Source organism: Carica papaya, chromosome 6 (assembly GCF_054855325.1).
Source record: "Carica papaya isolate Zhongbai chromosome 6, ASM5485532v1, whole genome shotgun sequence".
Lineage (NCBI taxonomy): Eukaryota > Viridiplantae > Streptophyta > Magnoliopsida > Brassicales > Caricaceae > Carica > Carica papaya.
Window position 1 is genome coordinate 12188035 of NC_142314.1, and position 27995 is coordinate 12216029.

The following is a 27995-nucleotide window of genomic DNA, read 5'->3' on the forward strand; positions in this document are numbered from 1 at the left end:
AAACTTTCAATTTATCTTCCAATATTTCCCTTCCCTTATTGCCAAAATGAAGACACTTTCTCTTATCCATAGACTCTTTTTTATTCTTTAACCCCAACATTCTTACTATTTTTCTCGTGTTTGATGGAAATTACCACTATTAATGTATATTAATTTTTTTTCCATTCTTCACAATACTCTTTAAATTCTTTCAAATATTCAGAGAATTATTTGTAGATTGAAAAATAACATTTGATAGTGACAACGAATATAAAGAATAAACAAGAAAAAATAAATAGAATTTAATGTATTATGCACATTATATTTAGTTTTATAGCATATAAATTTAAACCATCTATCAAATTCATTTTCTATATCATATGAGAATCACTAGATAATTTCTTAATCATTTTCACATCAAACAACTTTATAAAAACTAGAAAACTTTAAGACTTTTATTTTTTTTTCTCATGAAACGATTCTTATTGATGATCCTTTTTACTTTTATTTTTGTCATACTTTTCATGCAATTTTTGGTAACTGTTCGATAAAAAAAAATCAGTATTTAAATACTGTCAAAATTTATTTTGTCCTTCAATATCATGTAATTATCAAATTCTGATTTGAAAACAAACTGTAAATAATTTGAAATTTTGTAGAAATATATACAATAATATTTTTTTAATCTTTTATATAAAATATGAGAATATGTTTGTAATTTTTTATATTTACAAAAAAAAAGAAAAACTGTAATATCTCAATTATTATTTTATACTTGCTTATTTTTTTTTATCAAACCCGTGCAAATTTCTTGAATAAAATGAGCAAGTATACACTTTACCTTTCTTTTGGTGATTAGTTTTTCAAGATAATTAATAAATTAATGTAATTATTATTTCTTATGACCATTTACCAACAAAATGTGCTTATATTATATGTATTATATCATACTACGTCATACTGCTGATTTTTGTTATTTTTATTTTAAATTATTATTATTAAAAATTATGGAGCGGGAGTTCAGCGGTAGAATAATAATTGGAGAAAATGATGCAGCGTTGTTTTCTCAGCCGGCGCCTTCATTTTGGCGTTTGCAGCAGCTTTGTCAACGCTTCAGTCTTCTCGATTCCTTTCCTCAGAGGACTCCCGTATCGTTCTGGTCAGTATTAGTTTCATTAGGTATTGAACCGTACATAAAATTCTATTTGTACTTGTTCTCTTTGACGTATATATAAGCAACTCTTAATCAATGGACGTTAGAAATTTCCAATAGTTTATTCAAAGATCGTAATTGTAGCTCTCAACGTATTCGTATTCTTCGTCATAATCTGCGGCGGTAGTGTTGATGGCTACAATGGAGACGAGAATGCCACCGGTGGCGAAGAAGGTGGAGCATATGATGGAGATGTTCGGCGACGCCAGGGTAGATAATTACTACTGGCTGCGCGATGACTCCCGCACAGATTCTGAAGTCCTTTCTTATCTTCGGGAAGAGAATGCCTATACTGACTTCTTTATGGCTGGTGATTTTTCTATTCCTTTAACTAGAATTCTCTGTGTTTGTTTCCTAGGAAATTTGCGATGTCGACGAACCAAAAAAATGCCTAGAAAAAGTTTGTTTAGTGTTTTTAGTGGTTTTGATTATCTGGGAGTGAACATAATGTGAGAGAGATTTGTGTGTAAATGTGTTGACCTGTTAGGATGTTGAGACATGTTTTGGGACTCCACTTTTTGCTTTTGTAAATTGAAGTTACATACACTTGGATGTTTTTTGGATTTTCAACAAAAAAATGAAAGCTATACCAGAATTTTAATTCAGGTTACTATCAGTGTAGCAGAATAAAGTAATGTGGCTGTGGTTGAGGTGCTAAATCCGTAAGTTTATGTGGAACTGCTTTTAAAAAATTTATGCACTAATGCATGTTTTGTTCACTACTTAGATATTAGATTCTGGAAATATGATTTTGAGCATAGCTAGAAAATAGATCTTCTGAATATCTTTCTCTCGCAAATTTTTTCCAGGCGACATCTATCTTGATTATCATCTGTGGAACAATTTTTTATTTCTTTCAAAGATTTTCCACTTGCTTTCATATTGGTTATTAGTTAATAATACAAAGGTCATATTTTAATGAGATATTGTCCTTCTTGATGAACATAAAATCTGCCTTAGGGACCAAGCAATTTGAGGATAAGCTTTTTGCCGAGATAAAAGGGCGAGTCAAGGAGGATGATATATCTGCACCTCTACGCAAGGGGCCTTACTATTATTACAAAAGGACTTTGGAAGGGAAGGAATATGTTCAGCACTGCCGGCGCCATATACTTAATTTTGATAGTCCTCCTTCTATTTATGATACCATGTTGAGTGAACCTGATTCACCTGAGGAGTATGTAATCTTGGATGAGAATATGAAGGCCCTGGAGCATGAATTTTACAGTATAAGGGTATTCAAAGTAAGAGCAGTTGTCCCCTCCCAAATTTGATTGCAATAATTTTACTGGAAAGTGAAACTAGATTGAACCTTTTCTTACGAAGAAGTTGGAGTAAAAACAATTTTTGAACTCTTATTTTGGCAGTTGATTTATGATTAAGCTTTTTCTTTCATTTCAGGTCAGTCCTAATCATAAGCTGGTTGCATATGCGGAGGATACAAAAGGAGATGAAATATATACAGTTTATGTCATGGATGCTGAGACTCAAGAACCAGTGGGGGAGCCTCTAAAAGGTATAACCTCTGATGTTGAATGGGCTGGTAATGAAGCTTTAGTTTACATCACAATGGATAATATTCTTCGGCCAGACAAGGTATAATTTTCTAGAATAGTTTATCTGCTATTATAAGAAAATCTTTCTCTCTCTATCTCTTTTTCTCTATCTATAAATTTATCTATCTATCTATCTGTAGACTTACTTTGCTTCCTTGCCGAATGGCACCTTATTGTTCCAATCTTACTGTTCTTTTATCTGTGTCAATAATTTTATATTGTTTTTTTTAAGTAAGTGAGTAATTTTATATTGTAAAATTATAAATAATTTCCTGAATAGTTATTTCTGTTTCTTCTCAAAAAAATAATTACTTTCCTGACTTCTTAAGCTCTTTTGCAATAGTTAGAGAAAGCAATTAAGTCAGAAATTTGACATGTTCACAAGCTGTACTATGTATTCCATGATGCTTGTTGTTTTTCTTCCAGTATCTTGATTTGTTGCAACTCCAAAAGAGATTTTTGTTTTGTACACAGTGATCATTACTTGAAAGTAACAGAAGTTGAAGGTTACTGCTTAATTATTTTACTAGTAATTTCCTGGTCATTTCTTATAATAAAAGCTTCTCATTAAAGAAGATATTAACACTAGGATAGAGAGGTTGCACTTTATGATACTGTTTTTATAGACTGGTTTTGTTTTGTTTTCTTAATAAAGTTTCGCATTATTTTTAAATTTTAATTGGCTGATATACCAGATTTTTGGGAAGAGCCTGAAATATAATCTTTTTTTCTTTTTAAAAATTTATTTAGTTTTCGAGAGGTTCTATTTAAAATGTATTGGAGAATTAGTTGGTACATCTTTGATATTTCACCAAAATAGTTGATCCCCACAAGGTTCTTCCTCTGGTGCGTGTTTGTTTATAGACTTTGGACCCTTGCTTATAGCCTTGTAGGTATTAAATGGTTGATGGCCGGTTCGGTAAGGGAGGAGATCGGGCTTGGAAAGGGACAAGTAATGTGAAGAAATATGTAGGCCTTATTCCCCTAACTACTTTTTAGATAGTTTGAAAAGAAAGAAATAGGAGAGTTTTCGAGGTATAGAATCTAGAGTACAGACCCTAGGATTTTTGATTAAGGGTCATCCTTTTTATTCTTGTGAGGATCTTGGAGACCTTTTTGATATTTGACTTGACATGTAAATATTTCTGTACATGGATTTACAACCCTTGGTTCTTGTGAATAGATATATTTTATTTCAAAAAAAATGTTGAACATTTGAATTTTAATGTGATATATGGTGCTTGGTATCCGTGCTTCATGTTTTAGTTTCTGGTTTGAAAACCACAGAATGATTTTTTCTTATGATGTTTATGCTTCATTGACATTTGTTGTAATGATTAAAGTTCCAAAGTTACTTTTTTGTCAATTCAAATTCTAGTAAAAGTTATTAGTTTTTGAATGGCATCCTTGACTATATCTAAGTTGACATTTACATTGTTAGCTTGGTTGTACAAGATTTTAATGTGGCCTGATGAAAGAAAAGGAAAAGAATACTGACTCTGTTATAGGATTAACTGATGTTCATCTTAAGATTTTTTGTTCAGTCTTGTTTCATGCTAAGTGATCTGGTTATAAATCTTCTTTAAAAGATTTGGTTTGTATGTAGGTGGTCATTGTTGTGGAATGCTTTGTCGTTATTTATGTCCTAAGCCAAATGGTATTACTGAAGTTGATTGACCTAACTACTATGGATTTTTAGTTGCTACATACTTTTAGATGTTTGGCAGATATTTCTTCATTATTGAACCTTCTTTTACTTATCTAGAAATCATTAATCTTTCTGGCTGGGCTTATCTTTGTGATTCCTGCTTATGGTTTCTCTTCTTCTTCTTCTTTTATTATTATTGATTTTTATTTTTTATATCTGCAGGTGTGGTTTCATAAGTTGGGAACTGACCAAGCAAGTGATTGCTGCCTTTACCATGAGAAGGATGACATGTTTTCTCTTGATCTTGAAGCTTCTGAAAGTGAGAAATTTTTGTTTGTTGGATCTGGAAGCAAAATTACAAGGTTTGTCTTCTATCTTGATGTTTCCAAGCCTGATGAGGGACTTAGGGTTTTGACACCTCGCATAGACGGCATTGATACAGCTGTTAGCCACCGTGGAAATCACTTTTTTATTGAGAGAAGAAGCGATGAATTCTTCAATTCAGAACTGCTAGCTTGTCCAATAGATAATATCTCTGCCACAACAATTCTCATTCCTCACAGGAAAAGGTAGTAAAATTGAAACTTTCTGCTTCTTTTTATGTGTGACAAACTTTTGCTGTTACTGATGTCCTTAAACAAACTTCTTGTTACATTGTTGCTTACTGTTTTATTTTTCAAGTTATGGAATTCAATGCTCTCATAGACATTACTGTGTACAGTGTAAAGATTCAGTATGTGCAACTTTTTCGCGATCATCTTGTTTTATTTGAGCGTGAAGATGGTCTGCCAAGAGTAACAACTTATCACCTTCCGGCTGTTGGAGAACCCCTTGAAAGCCTTCAAGGTGGTCGGTCTGTTGACTTTATTGATCCCGTATACTCGGTCAAACCATCAGAATCACAATTTGATTCTTGCATTTTACGGTTTTCCTATAGCTCAATGAGGACACCCCCATCTGTTTATGACTATGATATGAACACAGGAATTTCTGTTCTGAAGAAGATTGAAACAGTAAGATTACCTAAGCAAATGCTATTTATAACTGATTCTTTTGATTTCTTGCTTCATCATGATTTTCCGTGGATGTGCATATATTTTTCTGTATATATTCCTACGCTACTAGGTTTTGGTTTAATTAAAGGTTGATCAATTGAGTGCTTTCCTTGTTTTGTTTGAATCTCCTGAACTAGTATCTTATGTTACCTTTGAATTTTGGTTATTTTAAATAAAAGTTTTTTTATGTGTTAACCAAAGTTTGATGTACAAAAAAAAATTTGTTAACCAAAGTGTCTGGATGATTTAAATGTTCTTGTTACACACACACACATAAGTGCAGATGGTTGCACGTACATGCTTGTAGAAAGTGAAGTAAATGTCATTTTCGAAAAGAAGGTAATCTGAAGCCATATTAATACTTCTATTGTTATTGCTTCAATACTTGGGACTTTGAATTAAAATGGGAGGTTTTATGCTTGAGAACAAAAGTGCAATTCTAGTAGTCAAGTATTTTGTTTCCTCTGCCAATTGGCACAATTCTGGTCTCATTCTAATGTTTTTCATGACTTCATAAAAAAAATATTTAGGCTGCTTGTTATGTGAAATATTTTTTAGTTTTTATTCCCTAATTCATATATGCTTTTTACATAAAAAATTTTCTACTTTGGCAGTCATGTAGATTGTACCAAGTATAACTGAAAACAATTTTCTAGAAAAGACTACAAATATTTTTATTCATTTGAAACTCAAATCACATCATGGTCAGTAGTGCAAAAGAAGGCGAAAAATCACATAAAAGGGGTTCATGAATAAGCGGGAAAGTTGGGTGGCAATAAAGCTTATTGTTTTGACGTACAGTTCTGCTTTAAGACTTAGTTGGGAACATTTTGCTTGTGATGACTGAGTTGTAAATATTTGTATATAGGTTGCACCCCCTTGGTACCTATACTAATACTTTTATACCTTTTATATAAAAAAAAAAGACTTAGTTGGGAACAAAATAAAATAGGAAGTTGGCTTATGTAGGAATAAGATAAAGTAGGAGATCTGTTTGTAGTAATAATTGGTCAGTCCATAAATTGTTGTTATTTAGGAACAAAACTGAATAGAAATGTTATGTATTTAGAAATAAAATGAAATAGGAAGTTGAGTTATGTAGGAATAAAATAAACTAGGTAATAGGAAGTTGAGTTATGTAGGAATAAAATAAACTAGGTAATCTGTTTGAAATAGGAATAATGTCCTTGCAATATTATCATCAAGGACTAGAACCAAAAATGAATATCGAGCATTTAGGAATAAAAATGAAATAGGAAGCTGAGTTGTGTGGGAATGAAGTAAGATAAGAAACTTGGTTGTGGTAGGATGAATTAGTTCTACAATATTGGGAAATCAATAGCAATTGTTTTCTCTATAAATATGAACGTGATTTCATAAATGAAGATCAGATAATAATTTAAAACAAGGAGATTTTACAGCCCTCAGTTCTAGAGTACGAAGGGCAGAACATGGATAATTTACAGTCCTCAGTTCTAGAGAATGAAGGGTTCTCTCTAATGAACACAGTTGTAGGCCATCAAGGTTGAAAATTAAATTATGAAAAGACCAATACTAATAGGATTAGAATATAATACTATGAAATACAAATAAGAAACAGAATACTAAAAAGAAAAAAATTCTGAAGTTACCAAAACTATATAATAATAGACTCCTATGACTTTTCTGGCTTGCGGAGGATGTCTTATTCTCCTTGATTGTATTCTTCTTTTCCTTCTCTATTAATAATACTTCTTCTATCAAAAAAATAATAATAGACTCTTAAATAAAAAAATAATTTTATATTTAAAAGAACTATATTATCTATTTAGTCAATCAAAAAAATCTAACCCGCTTAGCATTATTTTTTTTTTTTTGGTTGGAAAAAACTCGGCCACAAGTTCTGAAGTGGCAAATAATTTAGAATTTTTTATCTTCAAGCTTTTCATTGAAAATTTAACAAACTCAAGGGAGGTGTTTCAAAAGAAGAGAGGTGGGGTGCTTTTGAGAGGCACTTTCTTTGCTATTTTGTGGGTACTCCCATTGGAGAAATAACACTAGAGTGTCCAGGGATTATTATTTACCTTAATCTTTCCTTTGGTATAGGTTGATCTCTTTTGTTTATACATGGGACAGGGTTTTTGGGATATTCTGTTTGGCTATTTTGCAGCGAGATAGAGAAGGAGTTGCATTGATTTTTTTTTTTTTTTATAAATTTTCTCATTTCTAGTTTCTTCTTTTAGGGGGATTTGTTATGCTCTATCATATTCTTCTATTCTCTTTCCAATAATATTTCTTCTTCTATTAAATTAACTGACCTTTGATAATACTGGTTATTTTTTTAAGATCATGATTTAGGTATTGAAAGGTTAATATCAATCCTGATCGTTCTGCTTGTTCCCCATCCCCCTCCCCCCCTTCGCTCCAGCAGCTACCTTCTAGTGTATGTGATTCAGCTTCATCATGTAGAAATACAATTTAAAAAAAGACAGCTTCAGAAACAGAAATTAGAATCTTAGCTGCAATTCTCGGTTTCTTTTGTGTTCATATTCATTCAAGTTTCTCAGTACGAAAAATGATACAATTCTTTCCTCAAAACCAAATTATTTGAAGATTAACATAACAAAACCATTCTTCAGTCTATTATATGAAGACTGAAAACATTGTGGATATACATGATAGAATGGAAGCTAGGATTTCTAATTCAGTTTGTGTCCAACTTTCATAGTCTCATCTGGATATCTGCAAATATTAGCTGTTTCTTTTTTCACTTCTTTTTTCCCTCCCTTTGTCTATATCATTCCGTCCTGACCATTGTCTGTCTTCTCATTCAGATTTTGGGAGGTTTTGATGCATCCAATTACATTACTGAAAGGAAATGGGCTACCGCTTCGGATGGAACTCAAATTCCTATGTCAATTGTTTATCAAAAGAATCTTGTGAAACTTGATGGGTCTGATCCGTTGGTGCTTTACGGCTATGGTTCTTATGAGGTAATGTGGAATTTATGAAATACTAGTGTGTGAACAAGAACTTCTATTATTTTATTTTTTCACTGATTTTGGTAGTCTTTTTAAATAATTATAGAAGATGCAAAAGAAATCTGACTAAAATGTAAAGGTATGTAACATGTTCTTTTTTTATCAAAGAAAAGAAAAACAAAAAATAACTTTTTACTGTATATCACATGTGCATGAATGGGTCCATAAGTAGAAGCTTTTATCCTTTCTACTCTATATTTCCTCTGGGCTTTCTCTGCATTCTTGAATTCATGCTAATTGCAAGGAAAGGGGAAAAGCTAGGTGATCAATTATGGTGTAAATGTATGTGTACCCTGTGTGTGCATGCTAGCTTTTTCTTTTGATACATATTTCTTAATTTTCTGAAATCTTGTTGGATCATTTAGCTATTCTTGTCTTGCATGTCTTTGTTTTTTGTCATTAGAATCACTTAATAAATTATTAGTCTCGAAGTTTTCTGTTTTCTGTGTGATAGTGTCATCTTTCAGTTTGATGAATCATTTTAATTAGACTAGGGTTTGGAATTGTAATTTCCTTTTTTGTATTCTGTTTGTGTTGTATTGATGCTAACCTCTCTGTGGAATCTTGTATTGTGAACAGATATGCATAGATCCTAGTTTCAATGGGTCAAGGTTGTCTCTGTTAGATCGTGGTTTCATCTTTGTTATAGCTCATATTCGGGGGGGTGGTGAAATGGGGAGGCAGTGGTACGAAAATGGGAAGCTGTTAAAGAAAAAAAACACTTTTGAAGATTTTATTGCCTGTGCTGAGTACTTGATAGAGAACAATTACTGTGTAAAGGAAAAATTGTGCATTCATGGAAGAAGTGCTGGAGGATTGCTTATTGGTGTTGTTCTTAATATGAGGCCTGATTTATTCAAGGCTGCTATCGCGGGAGTTCCTTTCGTAGATGCTCTAACAACAATGCTTGATCCAACTATTCCTCTTACAACTTCTGAGTGGGAGGTACTTTTCACGTTCTTCCTCCTTTTTCTCTGAGGCTTATAGCTGCATGAATATTTCTATTGTGGTAGGCAATTTCTTACTGAAACGAAAATCTGAAGCAGGCATGGTTCAGTTTATTGTCTGTAACACCAATTGTGTGGAAAGAAATTGTTAGGTCTAGGATGATTGAGTTTGCTGGTAACATCTATTCAAGTCCATATATAAAATAAGGAGATGTAAGCGAGAAACATTAGGACATGGTTGATTGTAGTTTGCTTATGATCTGTTCTTCAGGTCCCTGTATCAAAGAAATTATGATATATATACATAGCAGCATATAGTATTGATATTCTCAAAAATAAGTTGACATGTCAAAAACTAATTGGGGATAGGATGAAAAATGTCCTCTATCTGTTATTTTGTATGGTGTGCATGCTTGACCATTAAGAGAAATATTTATTTGGATTGTGTTTATTAGAATTTAACAATGTTCTGTTTGGTAGTTATCCAAGACTTTCATGTTGATCAGCATAGATATAAGATGGTGGAAAATGAAAAGGAAAACCGTGGAAAACCACAAAGTGAAGAAGAGATTAACTTTAACAAGCTTAAATGCTTATTTTCCTGAATGACTTGTTCTTGTTGTGTGATACATATGACTAAACAATAGTAGGTGGAACTTTTATTCGACTAGTCTGACTTATTTTCTAAAGAGCTAAAGGCTTGATGTTCTAAGAAACTACAACATCAAAGTTATACCACTGGTGCTAACAGTTTTAGACACCATATTAAGCAATATACTATCTACTATTGACTTAATCCTACTGGGGTTATCACCCTAATTTCTAAGTCAAAGAAGGTTTGATTGAGGTTGTATTTCTTTATGAATTTGATGAGTGCTCCAACTGTTTCTTCGTTGGAGTTTGTGGAGGAGAGGATATGTAAGCTTTTGACAATGCGAGGACTTGATCATAGAAATCAAATGTGAATTTCCTCCAAGCATTTTTCTGTTGTTTTTTCTTATTTGCTGATCTGGTGCCTGCTTTGAACCCTCTTTTTTTTATTAGTTTCTTTTTATTTTTGAAATTAATGATTGCTCATCCAATATTACATCCAATATTAAGAAGAAACACCCATTTTCTTCTTTAAATGTTCTAGTCCTTGAAATATTGCATAACACCCCAGGTTGTTATATTTTTAGATTTATTTATGAAATTTTAGTCATTGCAAGTGGTTTCCTTCCTCAATAAGTTACTGTTCCAAGGGGTTCTGCATCTGGTTATTTCTGTTCTTGGCCCTGAAATGTGATTCTTGGTTGACTCCTTTTTCTTAATGCAGGAATGGGGTGATCCACGGAAGGAAGAATTCTACTACTACATGAAGTCATATTCTCCTGTTGATAATGTGAGCATTCTGCACCTGTTTTCTTTTTCTGAAACATGGAGTAGAATAACCAATGTTTGACATTGCACATGATTATTGAGGCTCTATTGCATGGTATTGGAGTTCTTCTGTTGTTTAGACTCTAACTTGTAATATTGTTAACCCAGGTTGCAGCTCAGAACTATCCTAACATTCTTGTTACTGCTGGTTTAAATGGTAAGCACTACTTTAGTTTCATTGGATTGAAATGGATTCTTATCTTATAGTAAGCTGGTGATGCTGCTTCATGTATAAGTATGGGTTCTTTCCCATCTAAGAGATCTGCATGATGGGCTTATTTCCTAGAATTGCAGTCCTGACTAGAATATTTGGTTGATGTGCTTTTTTGTTGTTGGTTCCATCTATATTCTGGCACATCTTTATCAAGCAGGACAATATACCATATTAGCAGCATGAAATTGGTAACTAAATGGAAATTTAGGAATCATCCTGGCTGATTTGGCACGTAATGAAGTGTTGTAAGCAACCTTCTGAGGCATCAAGTTTGGTAATCAAATGAGTTTAGGGAGCTTCATTGTTTTGGCACATAGTTTGACATGATTTTCTGCTAGTTCGTACTGAATTATTGTATTGTCTGTTTCAATAAATTACTATATGATGCTTTTTAATTGTATTTCATTCTTTTTATCTCAAAAAAAAAATTACTATATGATTCTTTGTAGGTCCTCCATGCTGGCTTAACGTTTAAAAAGCTGATTTTAGATGAGATTAGCTTCTATTCTGGTTAACACAATTTTCAAACAATGCATTTGATTGCAGTCTCTTTCTTCAGTATATTACATGTTGCCGTGATGGTTTAAGAGTTTTATTATGGGGTTATCCTTGTCAAATGTTGGGTTATTTGCCAAGGAAAATGAGGTCATCTAAGTTATTTGATTTGGCGCATTAGATAATATCTTTCTGGGGTTTCTCGCGTATGAATTGTGCTTTATGTTGATTGATTCTGCCATTTTTTCATTGCATACAGATTTGGTAAGTAGTGGGTTGCATTCTATTTTGAGAATGTTTTTCATTTGAGTGCACCCCCTTTGGTGTCCTGTGAACAAGTTCTTATTATGAACAAGATCTAGAAGTGAAGTTCTTTTGTTTTCCTCCATATTTAATTGTTGTTATTGCCATGAACCTTTTCTTATTGGTGAATCTAAACTCTGATTTATCACCACAGATCCACGAGTGATGTATTCTGAACCGGCTAAGTGGGTGGCGAAATTAAGGGATATGAAAACTGATGATAATGTACTCTTGTTCAAATGTGAACTCGGAGCGGGCCATTTTTCAAAGTCAGGGAGGTAATTCTAGTATTTACTTACCTTAGGATTTATTTTGTAAGGTATAGCTTTGGTAATTCATCAACATGTCTGCTTCTCTCTAGGATCAGAATATGATGGATTGGTTTTGACAATAGGTAAAAAGTGGGGTAGGAATCCTTTCGTAGCAGAGATTTTAGTTTTTCTTTGGAAGTCAGATTAGATATTATCAGATTGCCTTGACTTGAGTATAATATGAATACCCTCTTGGGTGCAGATTTGAGAAGCTCAAAGAGGACGCCTTTACATATGCTTTTATTATGAAAGCTCTAGATATTATTCCGGCTTCTGAGACAGAGCTGATTAAGACAAACATTAGCTCAATATGACGGATGCTACAATTGTATAGATTCTGAGCCTGTGCATGCTGTGGAAAATCTGCAATAATATAGGTAACTTTTCTTTTTGGATTGTTTTGAAATTGGAGGGAATTAGTTTCAGGTCACCACCATCGTTACTTGTTTATTTATTTATTTGAGGAACCAATGTTGTCATCTCTTGATTATTTTTTGAAATGAACCATTACTCAGAATTGTGCAATGGCAATTTGTCATTCTTTTATTTATGTAGATTTGAGTATTTGAGGAGATTCAGTTTATTTTATTTTATTTATGATCCTCTTTTAATAGGGTTGAAATGGATGGATTTGTATAGTCTGTATCTTGACTGGCTAAATGAAATGGAAATCATATTTCCTTCATCCAAGGAGTTTATACCCTACAACAGGAGCTGGATATTTCTTGTATTTTGGCCAAGTTGGGAGGAACTGTTCCATAACTTTCACAATCAAATACTATGAATCTCAAGAAGCAAAGGGATACTGGTTTGTAGGTATTTATCCTGAAACAAGAATGATTTTATTTTTGGAAGGAAAAAACAAAGGCAGTCTTCAGAATAACTTCAGTAAAAACAGATAATTCTCTTCAATTATAGGTTCTCCTATGGCCGTAGGTAGAATGTTCTCTTCCTCTAAAAGTTCGTATTTTGCCATTAATTAAAATAAAAAAGAGGACATGACGAACTTCTTATGGTTTAAAAAGGTGAAAAATAGAATTTATTGAAGTTCTTAAAAGTTCCCTACTTACGTGCTATAAGAGACTGACTCACCTAGGTATTACAGCTTACTTAATACTTCTCACGGTTTCAAACACTCCGTGAATTATTATTTTTATTAAATTATAGAATTAATAAAACACTAAACGATATTAACATTATTTTTGAATTTTATTCATATTTGATTAAAAAAAATAAACGAGGAGAAATGAAGTTTTAATTTCAAATTAATTCTATATTCAGTTTAAGTTTGATGATTCATTTGTTTAAGTAGAAATCTATTACTATGAATTTAAACATATCATTTGCAATTATCTTTTACATATTAAATAATTAAAATACAGAAATTCGTATGATTATGTAATATAATTTGTAATTATTTTCACACAAATTTTAAAGCTGTGAATGTAATATTCGGACCCGAAATTTAGTCTGAAATTAATTTTAGTGTTAAAAAATGTGTAAAAATTTATTTTTAAAATTAATGAATTTTAATTTAATGTAAAATTATGAAAAAAATAAGTTAAGAATGAAATTAAAAATAATTTTGAAAAAAAAAAGATAAAAATTTGGGTTCGGAAGGTGTTTTTGAAAGAAAAATCGAAAACTGGTGGTAAGATTGCAATTAAGAAAAATTGCGTCTCGTAGGACTGTCAAGTCAGCAGTCTCGACTAACTGGGGCGTACAACGTGGCAAGGCACATTGATTCTGTGCCATGCGGGAGCCATGCTGGCGATTCGCGTGCCCTGCGATCGGACGGTCTGGAAGTGTTCCCGCGTGCATGTACAGTCTAGATTCATTCTTTCCTCAAGTACGATCAGAAGGTTAGAATTAAATGCGATGAACGACTTAGATTCGTTCCCTCTTTAAACACGATCGAACGATTGAGATCAAATCGCGATGAATAATCCAGATTTATTTATTTTTAAACGTGATCGGATGGTCGAGATTAAACGTGATGAACAACCCAGATTTATGCGAGACGGATATAAATATTTCGCATCACACTAAACCCAAACTCTAGCCGCTAGCCTTTTGTCGTAGAAGAAGAACCAATCACTGGAGAAAGGAACCTACCATCGCCCCCTGCCGCACCGGAGTCACCTCTAATCGCCAAAAAATGTACAAATTCTCTTATTCGCTTGGAATTTGATTCCGAACATCCCCATAATCAAATTAGAGCAAAAAAATGGTAGATGAGCCGAAAACCGCGGACAAATCTTGATGGCGCCGCTGCAGGCAAAACTCACAACTGCCTCGGATGAACTCATTCTCGTTTCTCGTTTCGTGCGATTTTTTAATTGTTGTGTTCACCTCCTGTTTTGTACAGGTTGACTGAAGAAAAATACTCAGCCACGAAGGTGAGCCAGCGGAGTTGTTGCACCGGAAAATCTCACCGCTGGTAGGTTTTTGTTTTTTTGACTTTTTTCGGTCAATCGAGGCCCTTTAACGTATTTTCTTGCATAGATGAGTATAAAATCTGAAAACGGTCAGGCCGAGGCAAACTGCTATCGCGGGCAGCAGTGCTCCGGTGCCGCCATGCTGGAATTCTGAAATTGGATAGAAAAGATTTTTAACATTGATTTTGGATTTTTGGGGTATTTTTAAGTACGTAAAGCATATTTTAATCTCCGCAAAAAAAATTTAAAAAATTCGGTGACCGTCAGTAGGTGCAATAGAAAGTTCAGTGTTTCGAACATCGATTCGGGTAAGAATCTCTCACCTTATTCTTTGTTATTGAATTGAATCTTAATAATCGATAATATAATATTTTGTATAATTTAGAAATTTTTGAGAATAATTACAAGTTACGAATGGAGCTGGAACTGGTTAGTCATTTATTGGTTGTCCTGTTTAACTGTAGCAGCCCCGGAAATTCATAATGAAATGTATATTAAAAATATCAAATGCGGAAGCGAAGTCAAAATTTGAATAACATCCCTTACACTAAAACCAAAAACGTGCTCACAAAATATAAAAGATCAAACTACCTAAAGGAGAAACTTGAAAGTAAAAACTACGAATGTGACTATGGAGTCTTTAGGCGTCCCCTTCGTCGTCCTCCTGCGGAACCGGCTCGGGAACGATGTCCTCTTGATCTGAAATGATTAAATAAGGAATGAGCTACACTAGCCCAGTAAAGACATCACGATATCTCACCGTCACAGAGGTAAAGGTGGGTAGAAAACATAAATAGACCAATGGAGCATAGTTTACAACAAATCCTTTTATCGATAATAAAACCTTTGCCATTCACTTACCTCGGTGAAATTTATAAAACAATATATGAAAGCAATAACATCATCATCATCATGAAACCATATATATAAACTGTATAATATAATACCTATCAAACTTTTCGTAATTCAATCGCTACACAACATAGTTTCCTCATTTACCAGCCCACTAGTATCCATGGGGATCCATAGGGGTCCCGCTACCCATTAACCCTTAACACTTGAAATCATATTCCAGGGCCGTCCCCATACCCCGTCCGGTATGGGCGCCAAACTATAGACCTCATTACCCCGTCCGGTATGAGGGTGAAACGGGCCGTCCCCATATCCCGTCCGGTATGGACGCCAAACCATAGACCTCATTACCCCGTCCGGTATGAGGGTGAAACGGGCCGTCCCCATACCCCGTCCGGTATGGGCGCCAAAACACATAAGATCTCCATACCCCGTCCGGTATGGGAGACCACAATTCCGGTAGGGTTCCCTATGGACCCGGTCCGTCTACCATCTCCCAGGATATCTAGTCAGGCTGACCACATTATACAATTTCCATTTTTATAATCTTTCATTCTCTTTTTCCTCAGTCAGCATCATTAATCCACATACAAACAAGCAAATAGTAATTTATGCCAAACAGACAACATACAGTATCAATATCCCAGTCATTCAACTCATAATCAATAAAACAGTACAATATGCACACGAAACTATAAAATGAAAACATCAAACCTCATACTGCATTTAAAACTGTAAAACAGGCCAAATAACAATTAACCGACAAACACACTAGACTCGGGCTCCATTAGCGACCTTAAGCAATTTCACACATTCGTTGATTCATGAAATACCGTTTTATCATTTGTTGAACTTTAAAACCGTGATAGGAAATAGGGTGAGGGGTCCTTACTCGTTTCGGGGTCCGAACACGGCTTCACAGTGCGCTTGCAGGCTGTCCCTAATTTTCTTGAATTTTTCCCGGGGAACTGAAACGCACTACTAGTACCTACACGTGTTCCAAAAAATCTCAAATTAGGCCCAGGGCCCCTTTCGGCCAATATCGCAACTCCGGCATGGCGGCTCCGCCGTGCTCCGGCGACGGCGCCGCCGCTTGCGGCGGTAGTTTGCCTCGGGTTGGCCGTTTTCGGCCGAATTCGGCCACACTCGCATTGGTTCCTGCGATAAAACAACCCTATGGCCCTCGGGGGGCCAAAAATTTACGGAAAACCGAAGCTTACCGGCGGCGGTGCTCTCGGGTGCGGCGGCTCTCCGGTGAAGTTCGTGTTTTGGTGATTCGGCTCCGATCAAGCTGTAGAGAAAAGAATGGTGATCACGGTGATATAAAAATTGCATTAAACGGAGGCCGGGAAGGGCCTCATCGGAGGCAAAAACCGAGAAGGGGCGCGACAGCGCCGCTGGGTTTCGACCGTGTTTTCCGGCCGTTTGGCCGGGATTTTGGCTCCGATTTGGCCACTGGGGAAATCAGCGAGGAAAAACGAGTCGGGGGTATGAAATTTACCTCGATCGGCGGTCGAAAATTCCTCCGGTGCGGCGGCGGGTGGCGGCGGCCGGCTTCTGGTTCGTCTTCTCCGGCGAGGGCAGGCGGCTAGGGTTTGGGGTCTGGTGTGGGGGTCTTATTTATACCCTTTTTGCCTTTTGATCTCAGCTGTCCATTTTGTTTTAATCTGGGCCGTCCGTGCGATTAAATCTGGGCCGTCCGTGCGCGTGATTGATCTGGGCCGTCCGATCGCGCGCACGCGGATCGCCAACGTGGCCCGTCCCCGTTGTGAATTTTTCTTATAATAAATGAATTTACTTAAATCAAGAGCTCCATTAGTAGTTTTTATGATTTTTACCAACTTTCAGTTTCTGTATCGATGAGTAGTATGATATTCTTACTGGGGTAGTGTTGCTTACCATTTTATTAACTATTTCAGATCAAGAGGATCAAGACTCAGATTCCAATCAACAAGAAAGTTGTGAATAGTTCACCACCCGCACTCCCTTTAAAAGCTAGTGAAGGTCGTCCTAAAATGTTCAGCATATTGCCTTTTATTTATTTATTTTTATTTTTATTTATTCTTTTATAAGAGTCATTCCTGTAGTTCTATTGGACATTCTAAATTATTATGTAAGGAATGTAAACCCTAAATTCTATTATTTTGCTTTTGCACTTAATTTATGACTTTATTTCATTTTAATTTCCGCGCCTTTATAGTGAAGGTAACCTTGGAAGCAATTGTGTTACTCCTAAATAACAACCCTTGCTTTTATTTAGCTAGTTAGGTAGATATCCATATTATTTGATTCCATTGCCATTCTTACTTTGTGATTAATTATCACATTTAGAAAAATAAATAAATCAAACTAACGTCCTTACTTAAGAGAGGTAAGGGAGATTGACAACCCTAGTGCACGACGGGCAACTAATTCGTGCGATCTTCCAAATCCACGCACGTGGCTGGAGAAGAAGATAAACAAGGAAGAAGACAAAGAGGAAGAAGATCGGTGCAGTGGAGGAGGGTCAGATCCACAGTGCAACCAGAAAGCACAGTGTGACTAGCCCTGTGCGAATGGCAAAGAAGTATATTTGAGCGATTTCACAATAATTCCATATAGATTCTTATTTCTGTCTAGTATGTAGACACAATTATACTATCAGATGTAAGATTTTATATAGATATATACAGGAATATATATATATATATATATAAGTGGAGAGAAAAATTGATAACAAAAGACATTGTATCTTAATTAGTGTATTTAGTATACAAGTCAATAAAAATAGTGTAGAAGTTTTATTATTATAATCTCTCTCTCTGTATATTTAGTATATAAATATCTTAAAATAGTGTGGAAGTTTTATTGTTGTAATATCATTTTGTATATTTAGTATACAAATGAACTAAAATAGTGCAAAAGTTTTATTATTGTAATCTATCTCTCCCTATCAAAGTCATATTCATTATGAATTTGGATGTAATTGGGTGTAACTGGGAGATGAGCGTAATATGATCTTTTGACTTCGTTGTTCACGCGTTTCCTCTCTCTCTCTCTCTCTCTTTTTTCAGCTATTTGCCGGCAAATTTAATTATAATTTATATATTTAACGCATATATAGTTATTTATATTTTCGATTTCATAAATTTATATTTTTATAAAGAATTCATAAGAAAAGATTCGATTTGACTTGAATATTGAAATAAACTTATTTATTAAAATCCTTTTTAACTAACTAACAAAAAATTTGAATCACAAAATAAAGATTTATCACTAACTTTGGTTGTCAACAGATCCTGCAAAGTAAAAAAAAAAAAAAAAATATATATATATATATATATGATTGAATAAAAGAAAATAAAAAGTATCTTTTGGTTATTCTTGATTTGGCCTTTTGCCTCGTGGCCCAATTGGTAACATTTCTTACCACATTACTGACAACTTATTGTCTGTGGTTGATCAACAACCTCGTGTAATGTTATTAGCTGCTTAATATTTTTATAACTATTTATTATTAGTAAATAATTAATATTAAAATTAGAATAAATATAAAAATAGTTTCCTCATTAAATTTTAAAAAACCTTTTTGTAATTATTATTATTATTTTTTTTAAAAAAATCATTTAGCTAAATTTATCCATTTTTCTCCAAGAATTTGAAGATATAGAAAAAATTCTTTAAAAATAACTTTTATCAATATTAATTATTAATTCAATGAACGGGATTTTTATATACTTTTTATTATTTAAACCATGATAGTAATTTTATTATTAAGTAAAAAATTGTAATAATATTTTATAAAAAGATACCAAATCACACAAAATTACCTATGAAGAGATGTTAATAATAAACAATCTAAAGTAATCTAAATAGGTGTGAATGAGTTTAAAAGAGTCCAATCAAATAATATTGATTATGAAAATCAGGTTAATTAGTATATATGGTGGCTTAAAGTGTTTAATGACCATTAATACTCGGAATTAATTTTAAAATTTTAAAATTAATGTATAAAATATAATTTTTAAATTTATAATTTTTTATTTAATATAAAAATTAAGAAAAAATAGATAAAAATAATTTTAAGAAAAAATGGTGAAAACTTAGATTTTAGAAGTATTTTTTTTAAAAAAATAAAAAACTGAAGGTAAAAATACAATTTAAAAAAAATGTGCCACGTAAGACCGCCTAGTCAGCAACCCAAACGAACCGAAGTGCGCTGCGTGGCAAGGCACTATATTCATTCCGTCTTTAAACGCGATTAAATGTGATGAACGATCCAAATTCGTTCAATCTTTAAATGCGATCGTACGGTTCAGATTTATTTTCTCTTTAAATGTGATCGAACGGTCAACATTAAACGCGATGGACGATCCAGATTAAAGAGAGATGGATATAAATACCTCACTTCACATTGAATCCTAACCCTAGCCGCCAACCCTCCGCCGGAGAAGAAGAACTAGTCGCCGGAGAAGGAAGTCAACCGCCACCTCTTGTCGCGCTAGAGCTACCTCTGACTGCCAAAAAAGGTAAAAAAAAATTTCATTCGCTCGAAATTTGATTTTGAACACCCCCTTGGGAAAATCGGAGCAAAAGGATCGGCGGATGAGGCAGAAATCACGGGTGAAGCTTGGCGACACCGCTGCGGGAAAAATAAAAAACCGCCTCTGATGAGCCCTCTCCCAATTTCCGTTTTGTGCAATTTTTTCACTATTGTAATTACCATTCTGTTTTCTACAGGTTGACCGAAGAAAAATGCCCAACCACGAAGGTGAGCCAACAGAGCCGTCGCACGAAAAATTCTGCTGCCGGTGAGTTTTTGTTTTTCAATTTTTTTTTGCCAACTGAGACCCCTTAATATGTTTTCTCGTATGGATGAGTATAAAATAGGCCAAAAATGGCCAGTGTAAGGCAAACTGCTGCCGCAGGTGACGGTGCCGTTGCCGGAGCACGGTGGTGGTGTCGTGCCGGAATTCTAAAATTTGCCGGAAAAGATTTTTAATACCGATTTTGAGTTTTTTAAGATATTTTTAAGTACTTGAAGTGTATATTAACCTTCAAAGAAAAATTTAGGAAATCCGGGGACCGTTAGTAGACACAGCTGAAAGTTTAGTGTTTCACACATTGATTCGAATAAGAATCTCTCATCTTATTCCCTGTTATAGAATTAAAATTTAATTATAAATAATACGGTATTTTGCATAATTTAGAAAATATCGATGATTAATTACAGGTTACTAATGGAGTCGGAACCGGTTATTTATTACTGTTTGCTATGTTTTAACTGATTGTTTAATTTTACAGTTTCGAATGCATATGCACCGATTATCATACATCTAAGCATATCCCATATAACAATTAAATATTAAATCCAAAATATATGAGACACTATTGTATAACATCTATATTTACATTCTAAAATTAAGGGAAAGTGGATCCAAAGTAAATGAGACACTATTGTGTGAATGCAAAGGCATTCCTTTTGTATCACCCACTTGTATAAACCTTCTGTTGCAATGAGATTCCTTGCCACACAAGGTTTTACACCTAAACATGTTGCCTAAAAAAAGAGTGGAGAAAATCAATCTAGAGCTTCAGTTTGGGCTCTCAGGTACATTTTTATTTTTATTTTTGGTCTTCTTTTGGCTTCAGATTTGTCTATCTCTTTTTCATCTTTGTGGTTTGTATGTTGTATATATCTGTTTGTGTTTATATATATGTACATATATATATATATATAAATTTATTAGAGAAACATTTTATTTTACAGTATTGTCTCAATCGAAGTATGCAGATTAGTAAGTTTAGAATATTTTTTCTTTTAATGCTTTTCTTGTCTAGAGCATACGAACAATAAGACGCATCACCACCTTAAGACAATTATCATCTAACGCCAATTCATACAGTTGGCCTGCTTGTATTCCTTGCGGTAATACTTACTCTAGCGTTTTATACTTGTTGGATGAATCGATTGCAGTAGAATCATAAAGCACAAAATCATGGAGCGCAAAATTATTTTCAGTGAAATGTTCGACCTGCAGTTATGAACAACAATCCACCACACCCATTGTTGAATGGCATGCCAACACATGAATACTCAGAAGAATGGTCCAGTTCTAGAAGTGCTTGTTTAATATGGTGTGAAGACTTTCTAGAGGAGGAAATATATTGAGGCTTCCTGATTGCCAACGCAATTACCATGTGAATTGTATTTCACAATGGTTTTATACGAGTTCCTATTTCTGTCTAATATGTAGACATGATTGTACTAATTATCAGACATAAGGTTGTATATATATATATATATACACATACATATAAATTGAGAGTAAAGTTAATAACAAATTACATATTATATCTTGATTAGTGTATTTAGTATGGAAGTAAATTAAAATAGTGTGAAAGTTTTATTATCGTAATCTCTCTGTATTTTATATAAATGTAGTATGGAAGTTTTATTATTGTAATCTCTCTGTGTATTTAGCATACAAGTGATTAAAATAGTGTAGAAATTTTATTATTATAATCTCTCTCTCTCTATTTGTGAAAGTGATGTTCATCATGAATCTAAGTGTAATTGGGAGATGAGCATCATATGATCTTCAACTTTGTTGTTCATGGTGGCTACGGCATTCTCTCTCTCTCTCTCTCTCTCTCTCTTCATAAATTTATATTTTTATATTTTGAATTTACGAGTAAAGACCTACATAAATCTCTGAGTTATTTGAACTTAATCAATAAAAAATTCAGAATCTTAATCATGTAGTTTCCTGTTTAATTGCTCTGCCTTATATCTATTCTGAATCAAATTTAACTTAATTACTAACCTAATAAATTATAATTAGTCACAACATAAATATGTAAATATACGTATAAAATAAAATAATCTAAAAATTCTAAATCAGAGCTGCTTACTGAAGTGTGATTTTCCCATTTGACAAACTGAATTTAAACTGCAAGATTTGAAGAACCAAAAGGCAGGACTACTAACGGGCTTTGATAAATTGATTTACGAGCTTCTTTTGGGCTTTGTAATTGACTCATAAAGGGGGAGATGCCAATTATCTACATGCATGTATGTGTGTGTATAATATATTATATGTGATTTTCAATTTCACTTAAAATCATCATAAAGCTTGTCTGGCTATCAATTAACATCTACAATCAAAGGAATTATATATATATATATATAAATAATATTTATGTACATAGACATATACAATGACCACATTCAATTCACTCTCTGGTTTATTATGAAGCTAACTATATTGGTTATTAAAGCTCTTCACTTTTTAATCTCTTTTTGTTTGTGTTAAAAATGATCTAAATTTTTTAATATTATTAAACTTCATCCTATGTAAAAAAAGTACTTAAAAAAAGCTAGAAGTAACAACATCAACAATTTCAGTACTATAATATATATATATATATTGTTGGCAACCTAATATTAATAAATTAAAAATAAATCAAGAACAAAAATAGCAGTTCATATACATACAATAAATAATTACTATAAGACATATTATATTGTTTCAATGAAAAAGTATATGTATTAATAGAATTACTACAAAATTGGGTCCGCTTCATCTGATTTTTTGTTTAAGTTTATGAGAATTATAATCAACTTATAAAAATAAGTTATATATAATTTAATAGTACATTAGTAAATCAAAGACAAACGAAATAGAAATAAAAACTTTATAGGTAAGTTAAATAATGTTAAATTCAATTTTAATTAATAAGTCACAATTGTTGGTTGGTTTTGAATATTTATTTGATGTTTATCGGGCGATTAATAAATTCAATAATAATAATAATAATTTTGTAAAGTCATAAACGTACATAAAGTATGGACAAAATATTACAGATTTTTAAAATTATTTCTGTAACAGCCCCGGTAATTCATAATGGAATGTATATTATCAAATATCAAATGTCGAAGCGAAGTCAAAATTTGAATAACATCCCTTACACTAAAACAAAAAACGTGCTCACAAAATATAAAAGATCAAACTATCTAAAGGAGAAACTTGAAAGTAAAAGCTACGAATATGACTATGGAGTCTTTAGGCGTCTCCTTCGTCGTCCTCCTGCGGAACCGGCTCGGGAACGATGTCCTCTTGATCTGAAATGATTAAATAAGGAATGAGCTACACTAGCCCAGTAAAGACATCACGATATCTCACCGTCACGGAGGTAAAGGTGGGTAGAAAACACAAAAAAACCAATGGAGCATAATTTACAACAAATCTTTTTATTAATAATAAAACCTTTACCATTCACTTACCTCGGTGAAATTAATAAAACAATATACGAAAGCAATAACATCATCATCATCATGAAATCATATATATAAACTGTATAACATAATACCTATCAAGCTTTTCGTAATTCAATCGTTACAAAACATATTTTCCTCATTTACCAGCCCACTAGTATCCATGGGGATCCATAGGGGTCCCGCTACCCGTTAACCCTTAACACTTGAAATCATATTCCAGGGCCGTCCCCATACCCCGTCCGGTATGGGCGCCAAACCATAGACCTCATTACCCCGTCCGGTATGAGGGTGAAACGGGCCGTCCCCATACCCCGTCCGGTATGGGCGCCAAAACACATAAGATCTCCATACCCCGTCCGGTATGGGAGACCACAATCCCGGTAGGGTTCCCTACAGACCCGGTCCGTCCACCATCTCCCAAGATATCTAGTCAGGCTGACCACATTATACAATTTCTATTTTCATAATCTTTCATTCTCCTTTTCCCCCAGTCAGTATTATCAATCACATACAAACAAGCAAAACGATAATTTATGCCAAACAGACAACATACAGCATTAATATCCCGATCATTCAATTCATAATCAATAAAACAGTAAAATATGCACATGAAACCATAAAATGAAAATATCGAACCTCATGCTGCATTTAAAACTATAAAACAGGCCAAATAACAGTTAACCGACAAACACACTAGACTCGGGCTCCATTTACGACCTTAAACAATTTCACATATTCGTTGATTCATGAAATACCGTTTTATCATTTATTGAACTTTAAAACCATGATAGGAAATAGGGTGAGGGGTCCTTACTCGTTCCGGGGTCCGAACACGGCTTCACAGTGCGCTTGCAGGCTGTCCCTAATTTTTCCTAAATTTTTCCCGGGGAACTGAAACGCACTACTGGTACCTGCACGTGTTCCAAAAAATCCCAAATTAGGCCCAGGGCCCCTTTCGGCCAATATCGCAACTCCGGCACGGCGGCGCCGCTGCTTGCGGCGGCCGTTCGCCTCGGGTTGGCCATTTTTGGCCGTTTCTGTCTGAATTCGGCCACACTCGCATTGGTTCCTGCGATAAAACAACTCTACAGCCCTCCGGGGGCCCAAAAATTTACGAAAAACCGAAGTTTACCGGCGGAGGTGCTCTCGGGTGCGGCGGCTCTCCGGTGAAGTTCGTGTTTTGGTGATTCGGCTCCGATCAACCTGTAGAGAAAATAATGGTGATCACGGTGGTATAAAAATTGCATTAAACGGAGGCCGGGAAGGGCCTCATCGGAGGCAAAAACCGAGAAGGGGCGCGGCGACGCCGCTGGCTTTCGGCCGTGTTTTCCGGCCTTTTGGCCGGGATTTTGGCTCCCATTTGGCCACTAGGGAAATCAGCGTGGAAAAACGAGTCGGGGGTATGAAATTTACCTCGATCGGCGGTCGAAAATCCCTCCGGTGCGGCGGCGGGTGGCGGCGGCCGGCTTCTGGTTCGTCTTCTCCGGCGAGGGCAGGCGGCTAGGGTTTGGGGTCTGGTGTGGGGGTCTTATTTATACCCTTTTGCCTTTTGATCTCAGCTGTCCATTTTGATTTAATCTGGGCCGTCCGTGCGATTAAATCTGGGCCGTCCGTGCGCGCGATTGATATGGGCCGTCCGATCGCGCGCACGCGGATCGCCAACGTGGCTCGTCCTTGGTCGACGTGATTTTGCCACGTGGCAGGTCCTGGTTGGCTAGGACTGCTGACTGGGTCTGCTGACGTGGCTGCTGACATGGCACGCGCGTTTTTTTTTGTTTTTTTGTTTTTTTTTTCATTTTCTTCAATTTCCCTGGGCACTACAACTTCCCTTGGTTGTGTTAAATGGTATTGAGATATCTCCTCAATCATGGTTACAAATATCCTTTAGACAGACACTAAATATTTTTAAAATATTTATCATTGATTGATGACTTCACTTACTCTTCTTCTCTCCTTGACAAACGAAAGTTCAAAAATCTTCTTACCAGTAAATATTTTATTTTGTTGGTTATTTCATTATAATTTCTCAAAAAAATAAAGTTTTTAATTCATATTAGTGTAGATTTCAATGTTAAAATATATATATATATATATAGTTTAAATAATATAATAATAATTTATTATAAATTTAACGATTCAAGTCGTCTGTTCTTTTTTTTTTTTTTCTAAAAATAAATTACATAAAAAATATAAAATAAATAAATGAATAAAATAGTGGGGGCAAACTTTTAGGTGGTAATAATGGGTCAATTATTTGCAAGTGGTTGTCTTATGTATTTCCAATTGTAATCTGTATTCTTTGATTATTTAAGTTTGTGAAACTTTCCCCACTTATACACTTTCATTTTTTGTTTGCTTTGTCTTATTAATCCTCCATATCTAATTAATTAATTGGCCCATTTCATTTCATTGTGAACAAAATTTTATTAATGCCTCACTGATTGATCTAATTACATTATCAATTAATCAACATACACACACATATATATATATATATATTTGCTGATATTGATCGTAACACTTTGTGGTTAAATCATTGAATAAGACAATTATCTTTGATAAAAAGTGAAGATTAATGTTACAAAAGTATATATACATAGGATCAATTATATCAAATCAGTCTTGGAATATTTGTAATCTGCTCAAAATGAAAGAAGCAATTAGTTTAATTAATTGATCAAATTTGAATATGATGATTTTTATAATATACATATATAGGGTACAAAATTACGCACGCTATTTGATACAATACATATATATATATATGTATGTATGTATATCTTTTGTAAAATTATGATATGATATGTAGTAGAAATGTGCCAAAAGAATGAGGTCACAAGGCATGCAATTATGATATTGGATGATCTTTAATTAAACTAATCTAATCTTCCACTGATTAAGAGGAAGTTGCATGTCTATTTCTTCTTTTTAAAATCAATATGTTTAATGGCTGCTTACGATATCAACGCAAAAGAACCTTCACTTTTCTTCATATAAAACCTCTATATATAGACACACCTAACTTACATATATTCATATGAAGTATTTACATGAATTGCGTGCCAGTTAATTATATATATTAAAGACTTATCAAATACAAATAAGAAATTACGATCACATATCCCGAATCTTACTAAATCATTGTATATATATGTATACACACACACACACACACACGTGTAGATATATTGGGGCAACAATGATTGGATAATTGCACGCTATAGAAGCAAAGGGTATAGATAAGTTATGTTTGTTTGATATCATTCTCAATGAATGGTCACGCCGGCTTATCTCTAAAATCACCCTTTTGGTAAAAAGACGTGCTTTCTTTTAATCTATGGCCACCGTCTAAATATACTCCCTCGGCCCCAAACATCAATATTTACCTCTGACCTACCTATATATACTACAGATATATATATATATATATATAGATGCTAATATGTAAACAAGCACACACAACATACACACTGTTGGTACAAATACTGAGAGCTTTGAGGAGGGAATAGATAATCCAAAAACAATATGTATAATTTTAAAAAATTCCCACAAGAAAAATTGATATAGAATAAGTTTAAATGTGAATAACATAAATATTCATATTAAGTTACTTTGATCACCAATAACTAATTATGTTACCACTTAATTAAAATAAAATTATATCACTATAAATAATTCATAATTCAACTACATAGTATCTTTTTAATAGTTTGAGTAGAATCAATATTTTAATGATTTAAATAACTTATGATCACTAATATTTTAATGATTTAAATTGAACCAACCTCTTAATCTTAGACTTTCACTTGATTTATAATATTATTGTTTATTTTAAATTGATACAGGATTCATTTCTTTTACTTTAAGCTCATTATAAGTCTAGTACTACAATCATTTTTTTTTTTTTTTTTTTGTAGTACACAAGGGTAAAAATGATTGTTTGATTACACAAGGTAAAAAGTTCATTTCACTTCTTCTCTCTAATATTCGTCACTTAATCTCTCTGTATATTTCCAACTGTAAAGTTAATACTCCTTTATATGAAATAAGGTAGTCTTCAGATTATGGAAGAAGGATCCAAGAAATTACTTTTGTCAAATATGAAAAAACATAAATCATGTATGTAAAGTGACCAGTATTTGAATTATATTGGTTGCCTTATATACATTAAACCTATAAAATACGTTTTATCTTCTATATGTTAGAATTTAACTTTTTTTCCTTCAAAAAAATTACCATATCAACTAAACAATATTTTACTATACTTTTTTTTTTTCCAGTAAAT

At 33.7% G+C, this 27995-nt stretch overlaps 1 protein-coding gene and 1 long non-coding RNA gene across 4 annotated transcripts; both read left to right on the plus strand.

The window, feature by feature from the left end:
• The first annotated feature begins 989 nt into the window (after positions 1–989).
• LOC110806413 (Prolyl oligopeptidase family protein) lies at positions 990–12738 on the plus strand. 3 transcript variants are annotated; one of them, XM_022031260.2, is made up of 12 exons: positions 990–1138; positions 1320–1502; positions 2153–2436; positions 2594–2788; positions 4619–4965; positions 5118–5409; positions 8265–8423; positions 9051–9416; positions 10734–10799; positions 10946–10994; positions 12004–12127; positions 12363–12738. In XM_022031260.2, the coding sequence occupies exons 1-12, from the start codon at positions 1027–1029 to the stop codon at positions 12472–12474; spliced, it is 2289 nt and encodes a 762-aa protein (XP_021886952.1). In that variant the 5' UTR covers positions 990–1026; the 3' UTR covers positions 12475–12738. The 3 variants fall into 3 exon arrangements, with proteins under 3 accessions (XP_021886952.1, XP_021886953.1, XP_021886954.1); XM_022031261.2 differs by having other exon boundaries at positions 1001–1138; positions 1277–1502; XM_022031262.2 differs by having other exon boundaries at positions 1021–1158; positions 1277–1502.
• Positions 12739–20891: 8153 nt separating this feature from the next.
• On the plus strand, positions 20892–21789 carry LOC148253315 (uncharacterized). The gene is made up of 2 exons (XR_015821797.1): positions 20892–21040; positions 21407–21789. It is a non-coding gene; the product is annotated as an uncharacterized LOC148253315 (long non-coding RNA).
• Positions 21790–27995: the final 6206 nt, after the last annotated feature.